The sequence below is a fragment of the Leptodactylus fuscus genome, chromosome 2 (genome assembly GCF_031893055.1).
Source record: "Leptodactylus fuscus isolate aLepFus1 chromosome 2, aLepFus1.hap2, whole genome shotgun sequence".
Classification (NCBI taxonomy): Eukaryota; Metazoa; Chordata; class Amphibia; order Anura; family Leptodactylidae; genus Leptodactylus; species Leptodactylus fuscus.
Window position 1 is genome coordinate 174,802,763 of NC_134266.1, and position 17,185 is coordinate 174,819,947.

General features: G+C 38.4%; 1 protein-coding gene across 1 annotated transcript in view; it reads left to right on the forward strand.

The window, feature by feature from the left end:
* Positions 1–16,708, forward strand: part of LONRF2 (LON peptidase N-terminal domain and ring finger 2) — a 53,601-nt gene extending 36,893 nt beyond the window's left edge. Inside the window, exons 5-12 of the mRNA XM_075265118.1 lie at positions 1,530–1,755; positions 1,938–2,040; positions 4,887–5,001; positions 6,984–7,105; positions 8,231–8,389; positions 9,431–9,593; positions 9,912–10,061; positions 12,605–16,708. Of these exons, the coding sequence (XP_075121219.1) occupies positions 1,530–1,755; positions 1,938–2,040; positions 4,887–5,001; positions 6,984–7,105; positions 8,231–8,389; positions 9,431–9,593; positions 9,912–10,061; positions 12,605–12,763 (1,197 nt within the window). The 3' untranslated portion in view covers positions 12,764–16,708. The remainder of the gene's footprint in view (positions 1–1,529; positions 1,756–1,937; positions 2,041–4,886; positions 5,002–6,983; positions 7,106–8,230; positions 8,390–9,430; positions 9,594–9,911; positions 10,062–12,604) is intronic.
* Positions 16,709–17,185: the final 477 nt, after the last annotated feature.

Below are 17,185 nucleotides of genomic sequence, written 5' to 3' on the forward strand. Positions count from 1 at the left end.
GAGGAAGTTATCAAGACTCTGGCATTTGGAGATCAAGAAGGGTTCAGCCCCAGTACTCCTGGAAATGAAGGTGCCTGTACGGTGCCTACACAACACTTTCCCAGTGAGGTCCCACAAACTGTAAAGAAAGAGTCTAAGGTGAATAAGGAAAGACTCCTTTTATCAGTGTGACACATGCACTGAAAAAACTGGCCCGTGCATGAAGGATTGCTTCAGATTGTAATTGATTTATTTTCCATGGTAAAACGCCTCCATATACAGTGAAGCACTTTGCACAGATTTACCTTTTAACCTCAGTTATGCAGTAATTTCTGGAAAATAAATTAATGTGGGGTCCAAATGCTTTCTGTACACCTTGATAATTTTTCAAGGGGTGTAATTTCAAAACTAAGGTCATTTGTTGCTGGTTTCCATTGTTATGGCACTTCAGGGGCTCAGCACAAGCAACATTGTACCTGAAAACTATTACAGGATAATCTGTCCTCCAAATATTATTCTGTCCATTCTTAGTCCCACTGTGTGACCATACAGCAGTTTACACCCACAGGTGGGGCATTTCTTTAGTCAGAAGAAATTGCTTAACAAATAATGGATGCTTTTTCCCTTTAACCCCTTGTGAAGATGAAAAACTTGGCGCTTATTAGAAAAAAAAATTAGTTTTTCATCCCAATGGTTAATAAAAATTATGTGAAACACGTGTAGGGTCAAAATACTTACTATATCCCTTGATAATTTTTTTGCGGGTTCTAGTTTCCAAAACTTAGACCCATTAGGTCCATTTTATTCTGGCAGTTCAGATGCTCTCCAAATGCAACATGCTGCCTGAAACCGCTTCCAGCAGAATCTGCCCTCCAAAATCACAATAGTGCTCCTTCCATTCTGGACCCTACAGTTTGTCCATATATCAGTTTACATCCTCATATGGGATCATTTTATGGTCCAGAGAAATTGGGAAATTGTATATGAAAATTTGGAAAATTAATGATGGACTTTTAATATCTGAAAAAATGAAATGGTAATTAAAGTTTGATTGCAACATAAAGCAGAGATATGGTAAATTCTACTTATGAACTAATATGGGTAGTATGACTTTCTGTACAAAAGGCATGCAATTTCAAAGTGTGAAAACTGTATTTTGCTTTCCAAATTTTCACCAAATACTTAAGTTTTGTCCTCGATTATGAAAAACTAATCGGCCAAAATTTACCACTGACACTTAGTACAATGTGTCACGAAATCACTTTGATAACGATAGCATCTTAAAGTTATTACCACATAAAGTGACATATGTCAGATTTGAAGGCCTGATCCTTACGATACTTTTGGGCGGTGTCACCAAAGGGTTAAAGTGTCAAAATTTAAATAGAGAATTTAAAAAAAATAAATACCTAGCAAAATAAGCAACTTCTGTCTCGAAGCCAGTCATAGAGACTTGGTCTAATCATTTATCATGTTTAATAATTAAATTATTTAAAGCCAAAGGGACATAAGTAAGTGCCGTCACTGAAATGGGTTTGTCTTATTTGCAGGACACGGCGTTCAGACTAACCAAAGCCACATTTCCAAAATCCGATCTTTTTCAAATGAAAAAAGCTCTAGACTGTCCTAATATATGTGACCTCTCCGATGACAAAGCAACAAAGACCCTTGGAAGTGTTCTCTCCTGCCTTCCTGGAGTGGGTGTGAAGCGAAAACGTGCCAGCACCTCTGAAGATGTTCACAGTATTGAGCTCCCTGCCAAAGCCTTCAGGAATGGTAAGAAATCTGCTACTACACAACATGCTGCAGGTCACTTTAAATTAAACCAGTATAAGCCAGATTAACAAATGTGTATCTAAACCAATGTTAAATAACATAGAAGAAAATGTTGAAAAATATTTAATTTAAATTGAATAAAATGAAACCTATTGCTACGTAACACTTTGTTTACTCCACAGATGCTGAATCCCAGTGGGAAGAGCCTACCTCACAAATAGCAGTTAGAGACATCCCCAAAGATTTGGTGGATTCTTCAGATTTTGAGTGTTCTCTCTGCATGAGGTATTATTTCCAATTTAATACAAACAGTGGGACAGGTTTACTAATACTGTCTAAGGTCAATCCCTAAAACTCTTTCCTCTCCCTAACAGCTACGCAGCTCTCTGCCTGCCTAGCCTGAACCTCCATGCTTCCCTCCCCATCACTATTCCAACCTGCCCCAGCGAGTATCTGCTTAGTGAGCAGCAAACTCCTCTCCATGTTGTCGGTTGCACACAATGTTGAGAGTTGGTCATTTAGATCCAGAATCTGGGCTTCCGGATGAGCAATTGTCTTGCATCAGTGGAGAGTTGGCATTGGAGTTCATCCTAATGGGGATATGTACTGCAAAAAAATGTGAAAGAATGAAAAGTTAGTTACCTTGTAGGTGCACTAAATCTACAGTCACACTTAAGACACTGCACACTTTAGGTAACGGCTCACTTATCTGCTTGTTTTAAATGGGCAGTTCCTTCACCGCAAATGTTTGCTGTGTAAGAAAACCCATTCCAGATACTCCACTTTTATCCCAGTGGCTGATGCTAGGTGATACATTTGGTGCATATTTAGACTAGGCTTAGTTTTCAACAAAAAAAAAGCATCTTTCCTGCAAATTATAGCCCTGTTTCCCATGATGCCCTACCCCATTATTGTTCAAAGGACGGGAAATTTCTAATGAAGTTAATAAATGTGGGGTAAGGCATGTATGCTAGTTTCCTGGCCCACACTGTACCAAAATTCTTTTAAGTTTTTTGCCTCAATATGTGTGTAAATGTCTGTCAAATAAATAAGCTTCACAGCTATTGAGATGCAGCCACATTATATACTAGTGAATTGATAATCTTCAGTATGTGTGTCCACACTCTATAACAACTACTACTGTATAGCAAATTCTCAGAATGTTAGAAGAAAGCCAAGTATGGCACCCATTACTGCTACCACCTGGGGCAGCGTATATATCTGTGAGACTAGTGACTGGTAAATCAGCGTTTTTTATCAGAGGGGATTCTAGGTAGTTTATTGGTTCCAAACTCCCTTGGACAAGTGCATGCTTACTCACTGATACTAGATCATGCTCTGCAGGCATAGATGCTAGCAAGCATATTTTTGCAGTGAGAGAAATGGAAGGATGAGTTCCCTCTCTGTGTTTGCCTATTATGGGGAGCTGTGGAAAGAAACGGGAAGCTAGCTAAATTTGGTTTACTGGGTGACAGGAAATAAAGGTCCATGAGAACTAATATGGCTGACAATGTTAACTGTCAGCTACTTCCTATACTAGGAGCTGCACGCAGGTTACAGTACATTAAATAGAGCTATATTTTACTACATCTTCCAGCTGCTGTCATAAGTTGTTGGTCATTGACCGAATAGGTCATTATTAACTAAATATATGTAGAAGTGAGGAAAGACATTAAGGTTTAATGGGGTTGTCTAGGATCTGTAGTAGTTGAACAATCCTGAGAACCTGTAGGAAACTGCAAAGCAGGGAGAAAACCTTCTAGTATAGTAATTGACGGCATAGTCGTGCAATGTTACATTAATATGGGCACAGCGCAACTGCTGTTTGGTCATCACACCGGATCAGGGGACTTAGAAAGAATTAAGTCAATAAGTATATTAGTATCTTTGGCCCAGATTTGCTAATAGTTACAGACAGTCTGAAACTACACCAGATTTATAACAGTGACTGATGGTGGATGATAAATCTGGCATATCTTTAGGCTGTCTAGTCTAAGTTTATCTATTTTACCACACAATTGAGGTGCCTCTTGAGGCGTTTTGAATCGTCCCCCTTTTCCTGATAATTCATACCTCCTTGTCGAAAAACGAAATCCACCATGATGCCCCAAAGATGCACCACGTTCATGCCAGTGTAACCACTATATTAAATCAGGGCCCTCATCTTTATATTCTACAGGTACCTAGGATGTCATTAAAGGGGTTGTTCACAAATTACCAATTTTATTGTAAGAGACTGGGGAAGGTAAAAAAAATAAAAAAAAATAACCCATACTTGCCTGTCCCAGGCTGCTGTCCGGACCAAATCCAGTCTACATACGTTACCCGGTTCCTTTCCTTATGCCGCTGAGGCTACTGATTGGCCTTAGTGGACACATGTAGCGAGGAACTTCAAGTGCCAGGGGAACCCTGGAGAATTGGAATAGGAGAATATGTTCTGGGGGGGTTGTTTTTTTTTCACCTTTCCAGCCTTCTGGAAAAAATGTGTAACTCCTGGGCAACACCTTTAATACCGCTTCATTGGCTATGCTCTGTATTACAAATCTTAAACTAATAATAATATTGAGAAACAGAGATGAGGAATTTGATATTCACACAAAAGCCTTTTAAACAGACTAGGAATTATAGATTGCTGAAGTAATTCAAAATCTGTGTGTTTTGGACCAAAAATCTAAAGTCTACTGTGAACATAACAAAACACTAAAGCACCTTTGTGCATACAGTATATACAATGAAAAGTTCTGTGTACAGAAGGCAACATAAAAAAAATCTAGTTTTGTAGCATTCTCCATTGCTTCTGAAGCAACAGCACCACCATCTGATAGAAAGCAGATCTTTATAGATATACTTTATATATTAGTGTTAAATAACAGCAGGCTTTTCTGTGTCATGTTGCTACTGGGAAGATTATCAGAGAAGGGGAAATCAAAAAAACAGATTAGTGTAAAGTAGGCTAATCCTTTTCTATGACATTGAAGACGTACTATTGATATATAATATGGACACAGTAGTAAGTTCATTGAGAATCAGAAAAGTCATCCTTTGCCCTAGTTTCCTTTGTTATATATTAACATGAGCCAAGGTTGCACATGTGTAAATATAATGTATTTGTTATGTATTTCTCTGTTCAGGTTATTTTATGAGCCTGTAGCCACCCCATGTGGGCACACATTCTGCCTCAAATGCCTTGAGCGATGCCTGGACCACAACCCTCACTGTCCCCTCTGCAAGGAAAACTTGTCACAGGTGAGTACATCTGTGTGTCATACAGGTATTGTATAACCAGGGGAACTAAACAATACCCACTTAAATTTTTTATGAGCACCTATTGACATTGGTGCACAGCTTCCTACAGGTAGCTTGTATAGAACACCCTTAATAGATGATTTGCTATAGCAGTTGTGAATTGCTAAAAACTAACCCAGATTTGCAAAAATACACATTTAATACATTTAAAAACACTTAAAATAAATAGGGTGAATCCTATAAATCTATATATAATAGCAGCTATGAAGCACATTAGTGCAGGAGGCTCTTAAAGTCCATTTAAAACACTACTTTAAAATAATAGACATGTTCTCAAACAGTTGTTTAAGGCCTAGGGCTATTTTCCAACCACTTTTATTAATGTCCATTACTGTCATCTATCATATGATGACCGCAACGAACATTAAAGGGATTCTACCACTAAACGAACATTTTTTTTTTCTAATTACCACATCGGAATAGCCTTAAGAAAGGCTATTCGTCTCTTACCTTAAGACGTGGTCTCTGCATTCCTTAGAAATACTGGTTTTAACCGGTATGCAAATGGATTCTCCGCAGCAATGAGGGCAGGCCCCAGCACTCAAACGGCGATGGGGGCGTCCTCACTGCTGCCAGAGAGCTCTTTCCAGCGACTCCTCCATCTTCAGCTGCAACCCTGCCTCTTCTGTCTTCCGTCTCTGTCCAACTTCCGACGCCTGCGCAGTACTCTCCTGTATTGAACTACGAGTAAGAGCGGCCTCCCAAAAATGCCCCCTCTCAGTAGCAGGAGAACAGACAAAGATGGTGCCCCGTTAGTCTGTTGTCCCCATAGTCTCTAATGTTAACAACATGTTGGATGCGGTCTTCTGCAATATTTGCATGTGGGACTTTTTGTTCCGTCAGAGAAGTAAAAAATTTGAAGGAAGCTTTCTTTTGTCATATTTTTTATGTAGGGATGAATGAAGATCAACACTCAGTGGAGGTGCCAATGTCCACATCCGTCACTTAGTATACATTGCACACATGACTGATGAGAGCAACAGCATTAATTAACAGTAGTGTGCACCTACCTTAATCCTGTAAACCATAACTGAAGAATTTTGTATTGGATATTCTAAGGCTGCTTAAAGAGGTTATTTCTCCTAAAAGTATTCCTGACCTATCTTAAGGATATATTTCTAGATTTCTGCTTACTGCAATTCATGGTTCAATTCAATCAGTTCATGGTCATGTGACTGAGACACTGGTACATGACTTGTGACAGTAATCGGAGCTCTATCTTATAAACAGCCGTGCACTTGTGTGTTAATCACATGACCATGGCCTGTTTATCACATGATCATCATGGACTAATTTTTATCCACTGCAAGTAAACAAAGAACGACAGCAAGCAGAGATCTATAAAAATGCAAGGAATTGATATAGAAAGTGTATTGAAAATCGACAACAATATTTATTTGCTGAAACTTGACACCCCCTTCTAAAGAGGACCTTCTAGCACCTCCAAGTCCAACTCTTTACATCATTTAATAGCTCCTGTTCCATTGATTCTGGCACAGTTGGATTTTTTTTTCTCTAGCCCCCACTACTCCTGAGCAATCAATGCTGTTATTTTTTTGTGTCTCATATGTTATTTAGGCTCTACACTGTCAGAAGGGCGGTGTCAGGCAGGATCAGACAAGGGGTGTGATTCTGAGCTCTGACACTGGTTCTGATTGGAGCTCTGCATCACAGTAACTATGTAAAGTGAATTACTATTAGAAGCATATCATTTGTATACCAATACATTGCAGCACAAGAGTATATTTTGATAATACTGTACTTAGATTTGGGTGTCTGTGTTTTGTCTGGCATTACAGTCTTTGGACTATTGATAAGGCCTAGTAAAATTGTGGTTCTGAACAGGTTGCATAGCTGGTATTGTACATTGCACCTAAATATACAATATAGCTAATGCTATATATCTGCATGTTTTCATCTAGTATCTAGCGAGTAGAGCGTACAAGAAGACTTTTCTGACAGAAGAGATAATTATACGTTACCTACCAGAAGAGCTAAGTGAGCGCAAGAAACTGTACGATGAGGAGATAAAGGAGTTATCTAAGTAAGTTGTGATGTTATAATGGGAAAAAGAGAGGTTGTGATAATGTCGAAAAGATTCTGTCATGCAACATTGTAATAAGTCATGGATCCACAGAAAGAAAGGGTCATTGTGGGCATCCAGCAGAATTGTTACTGCAATTCTAGACTAAAATACAGACTGTAACTCAGGATCAGTACAACACAACTAGATCAATGGATTTACAGAGTTGCTTAGTTTATAACCACGTTAATAGCTATGTGATTTTGTACAGAGCTGCTCAGACAAACATGATATGATATTGATTTCCATCTGATTGTGTTCCCTCTGCTATAACCAGCCATATAGCAATCGGGAATACCTAAAGGGGTTGCAGAGGTAGCAGTCGCTACCAGGCCCTGGAGGCTGAAGGGTCCCATATACCCCATTATATCATAAGACACAGGAGCTTCCAGTTACACCTACTGATTGTAGTCATGTCACCATCTTGTAGACATCCTGATCATGTGCAGTTAGCCTGCAGGACAGATGGATAATGCTTTTACTTTTCTCCCTCTTTCTGTCTTTTTACGCTGCATGTGAATTAGAATTACAAATAAAGCAAGCCTATACTGATAATACAGGCGCTAACATAGCTGCATACTATTTCTGTAGCTCATTTTCAGTGCCCCATGAATCTATATAAGGCTGGATTCACATCTGTGCTGGAGACTCCACCACCAATTTCAGTATAAAACCTGTGGAAACCCGGCAGACCCCATAATAGTTTGTGGGTTCAGCAGGTAACCTCTTTTTAAGCGGACAGGGTCTCTGTCTTTCAGGTTCCCATGCAGACTCAAACAATGGAAACCTGAATGCTAGTGTGAACCTAGCCTTAATTTGGGTTAACATTTTTTTTTTTTACACAGTGTTCATTTTATTTGTGGGGTGAGTTCATATTTCAGCTAAATCTATCCCTCCTTTTCCATTGCTGGTGTACAAGCATATACAGCAGTGAAGTATAGAATTATTTAATTATTGTATTTGCAGTGGAAATGTATGTAAAAACAGCTAAATTTGTGACAGTGTACAGTACTGTGCTGGCAGATGAACTAACCTAAAGCCATAACATTGACTTTTGGGTTTTTTTTGTTTTTTTTCCTCAAACAGCTTGAATAAAGATGTTCCAATATTTGTGTGCACTATGGCCTTCCCAACAATTCCTTGCCCACTGCATGTCTTCGAGCCTCGATATCGCCTAATGATCCGGAGGAGCATGGAGACTGGAACCAAGCAGTTTGGAATGTGCATAGCTGATGAACTGAAAGGGTGTGTGTATATAATATTTGGGATGATTGATTCTGTATGATATTATGGGTCACAGATCGCTACAATTTTCACTAAGGTTCCAGCCAAGTATGGTGCAACTGGCAGCGACCAGTTTTATTAGGAATGTTTCAGGCAAAACAGAAACAGTACAGAATAAAATCCTAGCCGTCCGGCTTCTACGTTCAACAACAGGTATCCTAACTATGAGAGCTGGGCCTACTGCACTTCTCCCTAAATACAACATAAAGCAGTGTACTCACAAGTGGTTTCCCAGGAGCAGAGAGAGCCATATACCTGTGGGCTGACTGCCCTTTTATACACTTAAGGATACCAAGGGTTTAACCCCACACATCCCAAAACCTGGAGTGGCTGAGTGGAGTAGAGCCACACCCAATACTCCTACTCCAGCAGATAGACCTTTTTACCATGGTTTTGGTCAAACCCTTCAGCAAGGAACACTGTTTATTTTTCAGCTGCACCTAGATTGTGTATGACAGGAACCTGGGAGAAATGTATACTCCTTCTACTATAGATAGATATATCTCTATCTCTATCTATCTATCTATCTATCTATCTATCTATCTATCTATCTATCTATCTATCTATCTATACATATACGCACACACAATGTATATAGAATTTCACCTATGTAATATAAATGAGATTACCACACGAGTAGTGGCAGTTAATAGCGATAAACAGAATTGTTATGGAAGAGTACAAATCAGTGAATTCAGGATTGTGCCTCACAAAATCTTTCTAAAACATAAAAAGTAAAACTCAAACTGTCTTTCTTAGTCTTGAGTATCTGCTTTGAGTCTTTTAACTTTAAGAAATGAATACTTACAGGGTATCATAAATATGCAGCTGCCAGACATATTGCTATGAAACTCTTCATACCCAGGGAGAAGTAGGATTTACAAGATGTGTTATGATATATGTGCTTTTTTTCTGTAGGCGTAATGCTTTTTGATTTGGGAAAAGATATGTAAACTCGCCAAATGACGTGTTTGTGTTTTTTGTTTTTTTTTGTTATTCCAGGTTTGCAGACTATGGTTGCATGTTACAAGTAAGGGATGTCAAGTTTTTCCCAGATGGCCGTTCAGTAGTGGATACAATAGGACTGAGACGCTTTAAGGTCTTGAGCCATGGACAAAGAGATGGTTACAACACTGCAAATATTGAATATCTGGAAGATAAAAAGGTAATAAAAAAGGAATTGGAAAAATAGTTCTAGTTATACCATCAGTAAGAGCAGAATATTTTCCTTACAGTATATAAACCACTAATGTACTTCTACTGATATATAAAATGCAAGTGTTTTATAGAGCGACTTCAAATACTTCTACTCATTCAATGAGATTATGCAGATTGGAAATACAAAGTTCCAGGATAATGCAATAGATAGACTGCTTGTAATGTTCTAAAGAGAGACATTGATATGATTTGCCACATTGTATTCAATGTAGTTCTTGCATATAATCCTACAATAAGCAAATGTTTTCTGTTAATTTCCATTTAGGTCGAAGGACAAGAATATGAAGATCTTCTCCTATTACACAACTCTGTGTATGATCAGGCCTTGGCCTGGTTTTCCTCTCTTAAGGACAACCTGAGGGCACAAATTCTTAATCATTTTGGGTCAATGCCAAACAAAGATCCTGATCCACAGGTGAGTCCATAATTACTGGGCACATTTACACACAATAGTGAAAAAAAAACTGACTCGTATTCCGTTTCTTTTAATGGAAATTGTACCTCTTGAAATGGTGCTATATAATAATAATAATAATAATAATAATAATAGTTGTTGTTGAATTTATTTATTTATAGTTTACTGAGGTCTAGTAGGCACTATTGCTGTTTTTTGTGTGACAGATCAATCACTATATGGCTAAGGCCCCACGGGACGATGTGCTAAAGCGCTGCAGGAAAAACTGTGGCAGGAATGCATCGCGGTTCTTCCCGCAGCACTTTGAACAGAACGTTTGCGGAGTTTTCCCCCGTGGAATTTCTGTTACAATTATATCTACTGGAAAGCCACCGCAGTTTCTGTAGATTTAATAGACATGCTGTAATTTCCAAAACCGTGACTGCTTTGGAAATCGCGGCGTGTTCGCGCTGCGGATTTTACTGCAAAGTGGGTATGGGATTCACATGAATCCCATCCATTTTGCTGTTACTGTATAATGCTGTGATTTTTCCCGCAGCAGAAACGCCGCAGGCAAATTGCAGCGTTTCCGGCCCTTGGGGCCCCGGCCTATGGTGGTTTCTGTTTTGAGAAATGTAGATGTGAATTTTGTCTAAGCCAGCACAATATAGTCATGGTGGTTTTAGTTTTTCAACTTGGATACAGCTGTTCCACACTAAATATTTTGAAAAAATTGGTGTCGAGCATAAAAAAGAGCACATAACCCGTTAATCTAGAGTCCAGGATTTGTTTTGTTTATTTTTTTTCATTCATCTTGCCTCTCAAAAACATAAAAAAATAAAAACTGATTAAAAAGTCATGTGTAACCCCCAACATTGTACCAATAAAAACTAGAGGACATCTTGCTAAATCAACTCCTTACACAGCCACAGCAGTTTTATTGTGCGAAAGTCAAAAACTAAATAAATGTGGTATTGTTATATTCTTGACAATCATAAAATGTTGTTGTTTACATAGTACTGTAAATTCCATAGAAATAAATCTCAATTTAAGAAAAATGTAAAAGTTATGAGCACTCAAAAAACAGGGAGACAAAATGTTCCTAGTTTAAGGATAAAATGAGTATCGTCACTTCAGTCATAAATTCAAAATGTGCAATTAAAAAAAGTAACATATTTGGAAGGGTTTTTGTAATGTTAATGTGACGATAAGGCTAAGGCCCCACGTTGCGGAAACGCAGCTTTTTTTTGTTGCAGATTTTGCTGTGTTTTTTTTTTTTTGGAGCCAGGGCCAAGAATGGCTACAGAATGAATGGTAAATCTAAAGGAAGCTCTCATACTTCTCCCTTCTGCTCAATCCACTCCTGGCTTTGGCTAAAAAAACTGCAGCAAAATCTTCAACACAACGTGGGGCTTTAGCTGGGGCTGCATGGACAAGACTATGTATAGCTGGATTGTGATTAAACAGCACAGACAGAACATCTATAACATGATCGTATGGGCTGCAAAATGGTTTTGCCCCGGGCTCACAGCCCCATACACATGCATGGACGTGTGCACGAGATCTTAGAAATGAATGGGACATAATGCTCAGGGGGCATTCACACTATCATTGGATTCAGTCAGCAGTGTCCGTGGCTATTGTCCGTTACAAGATTTTAGCAACAGACACTAGTTGGTCTGTCCGTCCGAAATTTTCATTCATTTCAATGGGATTTTTTATTTATTTTTTTATATTGTGCTCGTTTATTTTCTGCGCATGCTCAGAAAGCATAAGCAGCAAAAAAAACAACAAAAAAGACAGTATAAAAAAAAACGGAAACTAACTGATACTAATGTGTCCGGACACATTGACGGACACTAACTGATGCTAATTAATGTTAATGTCTGTTATGATAGGTGTCTTTTTTTTTTTTTTTTTTTTTTTTTTATTCTATTTTTAAATGGACACCTTCATAACGGAATCCAATGGTAGTGTGAACCCTGCCTTACTGTGAAAAAGACTGCTAGTACACTGACAGTGCACATGGTCGTGCATGAGGCCTTAGGGCGTTGAAGTACTGCCTGCCCTGGTAACAAAAAAATTATACTACTCAGACTTTATAGGAATAAAATCCTTTTAATAAGGCACATGAAAATGCAACAAAGTAAAAACAGATATGCATTATCTTGCATCACTTAGGATCCCTCCCTGTTAGCATAGTGCTAAATACCAGCACACTAATGGATGCAATAAATTCACGAATTTTATAGGCAGCCATCTTGTTCCGCAGGAGTAATGTTTCCCTAAATACCAAGCTTCTGCTTTGCTTTTGGTGGAGACCTTCCGTTTCAGCACAGTGGGGGGAGGGGAGCAATTGCTGAACTAAGGTTGTTAAAAGTAAACAACTTGTTTAAAGTGGAGGTGTCAGCTTAATATGCTGTCATATGTTAGCTCACATTCCCTTTAACTAGAATAGTATTACACGACTATTCCACAAGTACACAGATTTTGACTATGGCAGGGCTTTATTATAACACTTTCTTAACTTTTTTTTTTTGTTTTGTTTTGTTTTGTTATTTCAGTCAAACTCAAGTGGTCCAGCCTGGTGTTGGTGGATGCTAGCAGTGCTGCCTCTGGAAAACAAGGCGCAGCTTACAATCCTGGCCATGACATCTTTGAAGGATCGCCTACAGGCCATCAGACGGGTCTTATTATTTGTTACTCGTAAAAGACCCAGATGACAGAGGTTTTCATCTGATGCTGTGACTTCATTATAATATTATTATTATTTTATTTTAAGAAACCTTTTTTTTTTTTTTTCTCTGCACTAAGGAACACTTTTTTTTTTATATTCATTGTCTTGGAATTTATCTGAACTTTCTGTGAATATACCATGCAGTGAATGAACAACATTGCTACCTGGTTTATCTTGCCTCCATGCACTCTGCTGGTGATTGATTATCATTGGATGATCATTTGATGGCTACCAATCACCTGGAATGCCTTTGTATGGACACAAATGAAATCCTTCAACTTTATATGTTGTATATGTGTTTTCACGTTCTGCTGCATTTTCAAATGTGTTGTTAAGGTTATGGTATATATATGCTAAGAGCGGGAGAGACCAAACAGTGACTACTATGCAGCTTTGTGACAGACAAAAACAGATTTTTTTTTTTTGCCTGTTATATAATAAATATAGAGAAAACCCACAGTAGTTTCGCAATAAACCACACCATCCTCATAGATAATGGAAAAAAATAAAAAGGTACTGCCCTTCAAAATCAGAGGTTGAAACAGTTGTTGGATCAGAAAGGTCACTGGCTGTTTTAGTGAACCTTAAGACCAAAGTTGGCTACAGAATATCTGTAGAATTTAAGCTGGATGGAGTTCTATTAAGGCCACCTATAAAACCATGTACGTTCTTAACCTTGCTCCAAACCATATACCCTATAGTACGCATATACCCTATAGTACCCATTTCAAAATGGCAACATAAATGGCTTATGAACTACTGTTGTTGAGGTATTTCATAGCTGTGTTACTATCCATCCACTTATGTATTAATTTAATGCAATATTAGATATATCAGAATGTTTGTGAAGCAAGGTGTAGTATTTCATGTTTGGAACAGAAAAGACGTCCCTCCTCGTGGCCAAGGCTATAAAGGTTTTCTTTTTGTAGTCTGTAACTATTAAGACCTAGGTATTGTAGCAATATCATTTGGAGAAGGTTTACAAATCATTGATTGTATCTTTTATAATATTAAATTTAGTTCTTCATCCAGTATCTGTCAATATAGGTCTCTGAAACTCAGCAGCATAACAGTGTGACTGGGCTTCTCAACTGTCCCTCAAGTGTTGAGATCTCCACTTGCACTGTTTTCATATTGCTGCATTTGAGTTTTGACATTCAGCACAGACTGCAGAATTTTTAGCATATTTGTCCGTTTTTAAGCATTGAAATTCAGTGTAATATGGTTAATGTCTTTAGCCTTTTAAACTTCCAGGGTATCTTCTCTAGAATCTCATCCATATTCCACGTTTGACAACTACTGTATTCTTTTAGGAGCTTTGGTCTCTCCTTTTCTTACTTTAAGATGATGATCACTTTTGAGGGATGTTTTTCAGTGGATTATATAAAAGTCGCAACAATGTTATGATTGATGGTCGCCTATTGCTTACTTTTCAGTGCCAAACATTTGAGAGAAACTGGAGACCAGATGATATTTGAAAGAATACTGAAAAGTGGTGCACAGGATAAGGATCATACCTCCAGCTATAACCTGCTTTTAATATTTCTATACTTACTGTATTTAATAATATATAATAATTTCACAGCACATTGTAGTAATCTTATTAGGTTTAAGAGCTCTATTATGCTTTTGCAGTGCTCCGGTGCCCTATTTTCCTTCATATATGATCACTAGAAGCAATATTCTTAATGCAGTTTACATTGGTTTCAATACTGCTCCCTTTAATGTCTATGATGACTATTAGTGTTCAGCGAGTAGTATTCAATTGAATACCTCACCGGCATAGGAATGCGTGTAATCGGCCGAGCACCAAGGGGTTAAACGCATCGAATATGGACCAACATCCGTAACGTTAGCAGGATAACGAGTTTCATGAAATGTGGCACCAGTGCCTTGTCTAAGTATAATACAACCTCTACCTCTAAAACTAGAGATATTAAAATCACTTTATAACTGGAGGTAGACTTTACACCAAAGCACATAATCTAAAAGCAGCTTGTAAGATCATACATCTGTTAAGTGGCTCCACCCACCACTGTAAATGTCCCTCAAAGATTGATATTCACTTTGCTTGTATACTACCAAGTCAGATAGCCTATTTTGAGGTATTGATACAATGGCATAATGACACTAAAGGTCAGGTATCACTACTGTCATCCACAACAAAGAGTCAGGCCTGCTACATTAATGAACAGACAACACTTACTCTTCTCTGGTTTACAACACATTTGTGTCTTAATTCATGTTATAATTTAAAGGGGTTTTCCAACTCTAAGTGAAGGTTTTCATACTGATGACCTAACTGTTGGATCTGACTTTCTGACCCCGCACAGATCAGCTGTTGCAGATGCCTCCAGGTGCCGATAGCTGCTAGTGGACATGGAGTGAGTGCAGCAACACTTCTATTCACCGCAGTGCAGTAGATGGGACTGCTGCTCTGCTTCTACTACTTGAATAGAATCTGCTTGTACATGCTCCCCATCCACTAGTGTATAGCACTCCAGATCCTGCTGCAGTATCTGATCTGTTTGGGGTCTAGGTGTCAGACCCTCACAGATCATATACTGATGATCTATCTTGTGGTTAGGTCAATAGTATGAAAAATCAATTTGGAGCCCAGAAATCTCTTTAAGATATAGAGTCCGTTTCTTCTTGTTCTAGATTTTGAATAGCTTTTTCATTGAAGATGATGGTGTGTTATAGGACTAAAGAATCTTCAAGTATCTTCTGAAAACCAGCATTTTGCCACACTTTGTGCCTGCGCTGAAGTTAATTGAGCCTCCGTCCATGTCTATACTGTAGAAATATGTATTCATCTGTATCTTGTACCAAGCCATACATGCAGAGAGATGAGCATAGATGATGATGCAGGACTGTGTACATTGTCATTTATTTTACTTCATTCAATGTTCTAGAAAACTGTTACTTTTGTTGCAAGACCAGGAGAAGGGTTACCGCTGCAATGGCTCTGGTCCGATACTCAGACCTTCTCTACTTGTCTTCCTTGCTGTGTTTGGGATAAAACAAAGAAACCGTCTGTTTTATGCTTCATGGATCATGCATCATGGATCATGCATTTTCATCCTCTCGGACTATAATATTTTATAGAAACAAGGGATCAATTCTGCCTTGGTTAACATTGGAACTCTTTCCTGGTAGTCTGCACCAGTATATTAAGACAGATGGCACACACTGTAAAAATTAAAGATGCTTTTCTGTGTATACTCATAAACATTTCTGATATCATTGTAAAAGTTATTGTAAAACTAACCCAAAGAAACAACGGGCACAATAATATATACGGTTAAGAAAAAGAATGTATCCTGCAAACCTGTTCAGTCATAACGGTCCATTATACAGCAGCAACTGAGAAATTTAATGAAGCTCCAGTTTTAACCACCATTCCACTACCTACTGCAAGAGCTAGTAGTCCCTGTTACATAGAGTTTGTCTCATAGTGACCACCCTGTCTGTATGCCCTGAATGGCACATATTGTAGTGTAAACCCATTTTGGCCAAATAAATGTAATGTATTTAGAAAAGATAGTATGGCTTCTCACCTTACAGTTGTGACAATCACAACAGCTGAATATGCCTTATGGTATCAAATATCAGAGTGACAGCAGAGATTTCTACATCAGTTATCGGTGCCAGACATCCAAGCATATGTATAGTTGCCAGTGATGAAAAAAAATGACTCCCTATTAAAGGGAGTCTATCATTCAAAATATGCATTTATTTTTAAATAAACCCACGTTGACATGGCCTTAGACAAGCTATTCTAGCCCTAACTTTTTTCTTATACTCGCAGTCACTTTTGATTTATATAGTTTTTAGCTATTATGATAATGAAGCTCACAGAGCACAGGAGGCGTTCCCCCGGTGCTCCGAGCTCAGCAGCGTCATACCCTCCCTCCTGGACCTTTCCTGCACTCCCTTTTCTGATGTAGTTTAGTTGACATTAGTCTCCTCTTCGCTGCATCAGTAGTTTGGCCTGACATGGCCACTTTGCATTAGGATTGAGTGCATCCATGGGATTTCAATCTTGCTGCTACTGATGCAGCGAAGAGGAGGCGGACATCAACTGATCTACATAGAAGGTGGTGTGCAGGAAAGGCCCAGGAGGCGGAATGAAGGCCAGGGAAGGTATGATGCTTTGCTCGGAGCACAGGGGGAATGCCTCCTAGCTCCATGAGCTTCATTAGAATAATAGCTAAAAACTATATAACTCAAAAATGCCTGTGAGCAGAAGAACAGAAAAGGTAGGGCTAGAATAGGCTTTCTAAAGGTTATTCCAATGTGGGTTTATTTAAAAACGCACATTTTCAATGATGGAATATCTTTTAAGGTTAAAAAAAAACTACCTCTGAGCTCATTAACCCATAACATGAAACACCTTAATTGACAT